At 47.2% G+C, this 2,320-nt stretch overlaps 1 protein-coding gene across 1 annotated transcript in view; it reads left to right on the top strand.

The window, feature by feature from the left end:
* The window catches only part of LOC108754381, a 94,133-nt gene that overhangs the window by 23,832 nt on the left and 67,981 nt on the right, over positions 1-2,320 (top strand). Inside the window, exon 4 of the mRNA XM_018496633.1 lies at positions 1,655-1,711. Within this exon, the coding sequence (XP_018352135.1) occupies positions 1,655-1,711 (57 nt within the window). The remainder of the gene's footprint in view (positions 1-1,654; positions 1,712-2,320) is intronic.

The following is a 2,320-nucleotide window of genomic DNA, read 5'->3' as shown; positions in this document are numbered from 1 at the left end:
AAAAGCTTTGAGCTTTCACGTTAGAAGGTTATTTTCGCGAAGATCATCCAGTTATCGAAATAATACCGGCTCGATGTTGCTCTTAGCATAATCCTGTAAACTGTTCGCGCTTCCCCGCCACGCTAATAAGCTTAATTGAATGGAATGACGGATCGCCATGAGGGATCGCAGATAAGCGCGCCATCATCGTCCATCGGCACGCGAACGTCTCAAAAAAGAAAAAAAGAAAAAAATTTAACGTCGCGCGAAATGATATCCGGCGCGCGTGCACGAGGAAGTTACAGCTCGGTTGCGTTTTCTTTCATTATCACACAGGTCACCTCCGATGAATGAGACAGCAGGGAAATTTGCGAATTTGACTCTCTCTCGTCAGGGGTGTTGCCCGACTTTCAGAGCAAGACTCGACCTTCCGACGGCACGTGACATCATCGTGAACGGCCCTGGTGCGGCGATCGCGCCTTTAATTTCGTAATGGACGACAAGAGCGAGCGTGTACGTGTTATGTCCGATGCGTGCGATTTAATCGGCGTCGCAAGAGCGATCTTATTGCGATCCAGCCGGCCGAGCACGAACGAGCACGAACGAGCGTTCGTTGCGCTTGATCGCGGTCGAATCTTGGCTATGTAATCGACGATATCATGCCGCGCTGTTATTGGTTGGTGCACGGCGTTGTGTCAGGGACGACCGCATTGTGTAACAATATTGCTGATAGGTACCGCGATCTTCGCAAGAAGTCGCGTAGTTAGTCACGCTCTTGGAGAAACTTGGCGTTCGGGAATTCGTGCGAATTCACGAACGCGTGCGAGGGAGTTCCACGGATCGTTCCTTACGCTCGCGAATTTGTGCTTTCTCGAGTGAAGGAGACGAACGCCGTCGCCGTCATCCGGATGAAAATTGAAGACTGCATTCCTATGGACTCCTGCATTGTTTCTATGTCATAATATGCTACGCGCGCGTCGAGGCGCGTCCTTGACGCGCCCTCTCGCGGAGGAGAAAGTTAATTTACTCCGCCAGACGCGCAGTGGAGTCCATTTAACGAACTGTCAGAATACGGTGAGTCCGTCGTTACTAATCCGTAGGCGTGACTAATCCGTAAAAATCCGCAGATCGCATATCGGGTTGCAATTATCTCGCAGTTTCGCGAGAACGTGTGTGCCGGAAGTGTCTGCGGTAAAGTTAAAAGCCTAACTAGATGGTGGACGTGAAGTTTTCTTTTATCGCGCGCGGGCATCGTGGACGGGGTCTGGAGAAAGCGAAATGTTGATGCACGGGCATCGTGACGGGAGAATGGAATTTCCTTATTTCATCCTCTTTATATTCCGACGGCGGATTATCTCACTTTTTAGATTTTTCGCTTATTAAATATTTACCCTTGCCGGTCACGCCCTCAATTGCGAGAGGTACGTTTAATTAACGTCGCGAAGACTGAGAAGACCACCCAGATATAGATATACGGGTGGTATATACCTAACCCTGTAATCTCTCCGACGGAAGTTTAGACGATAAATATTTGTAAGCGTTACTTACCGTCACTTCTTTCTCGAAACCGCAATCTTTCCTCGAAAATATCACATATAATAACAGGTTGAAGGTACTCACTTAACCTTGTAATCGTTATTTACTCAAGTTAAACTTTATCTCGTTTGTGTTCCAGGTTGCTGGTTCAATAATCGGCAAGGGTGGTCAGAATATCACGAAACTCAGAAGTCAGGTAAGCTTTTGCGCTTTGATTCGTCTGTAACTTCGGGGCCGTAGTTCCGCTCCTGCCTGTCTATCTTCTCATGAAACTCCTCGCTACGAGAGCAAGCATGAAAGAGATAGAAAGGCAAGGATCGCGCAAACGATCAAACGGCAGATCGTAAAAATGATCTCCGAAACGGAGAAAGACTTTCTAAAGCACTCATTTTACGTACTACGAACCGATACGTTTTTACGATCTTCTGATTATATTTTTATGTTTAATTCTAATCATGTCGGATTTTCAGTTGATTGAGAGTCATTTTTGTTTTGCCCGTCGACGTTTCCCGGCGACTAAGGCTCGACTTTGCCATACGTTCGATCAAAAACGCGCGCGGCATACTTTTCTTCCGCACTGCCTATGGATCGATGACACGAGCGCCCGTAACGTAATTAACCCCTTTAGCTCCTTGGAGCCTTTTAACTTCGTTGGAAACTAAAATAATTACGGTTTATGTGATTACCGGCAACGGTAAAGGGTTGATACGCGAAGATTCATGTAATTTGTGTAAAGAGCCGCGCGCACAAAAGGCTTTGTCGTGAGAATTTGTTTCGCTAGGCGCTCGTCTCGTTTTCCAAAGAC

Source organism: Trachymyrmex septentrionalis, unplaced genomic scaffold (genome assembly GCF_001594115.1).
Source record: "Trachymyrmex septentrionalis isolate Tsep2-gDNA-1 unplaced genomic scaffold, Tsep1.0 scaffold8, whole genome shotgun sequence".
In the NCBI taxonomy this organism is placed as follows: Eukaryota; Metazoa; Arthropoda; class Insecta; order Hymenoptera; family Formicidae; genus Trachymyrmex; species Trachymyrmex septentrionalis.
The sequence above is the reverse complement of the archived record's forward strand: the minus strand, read 5'-3'. Positions and strand labels throughout refer to the sequence as shown.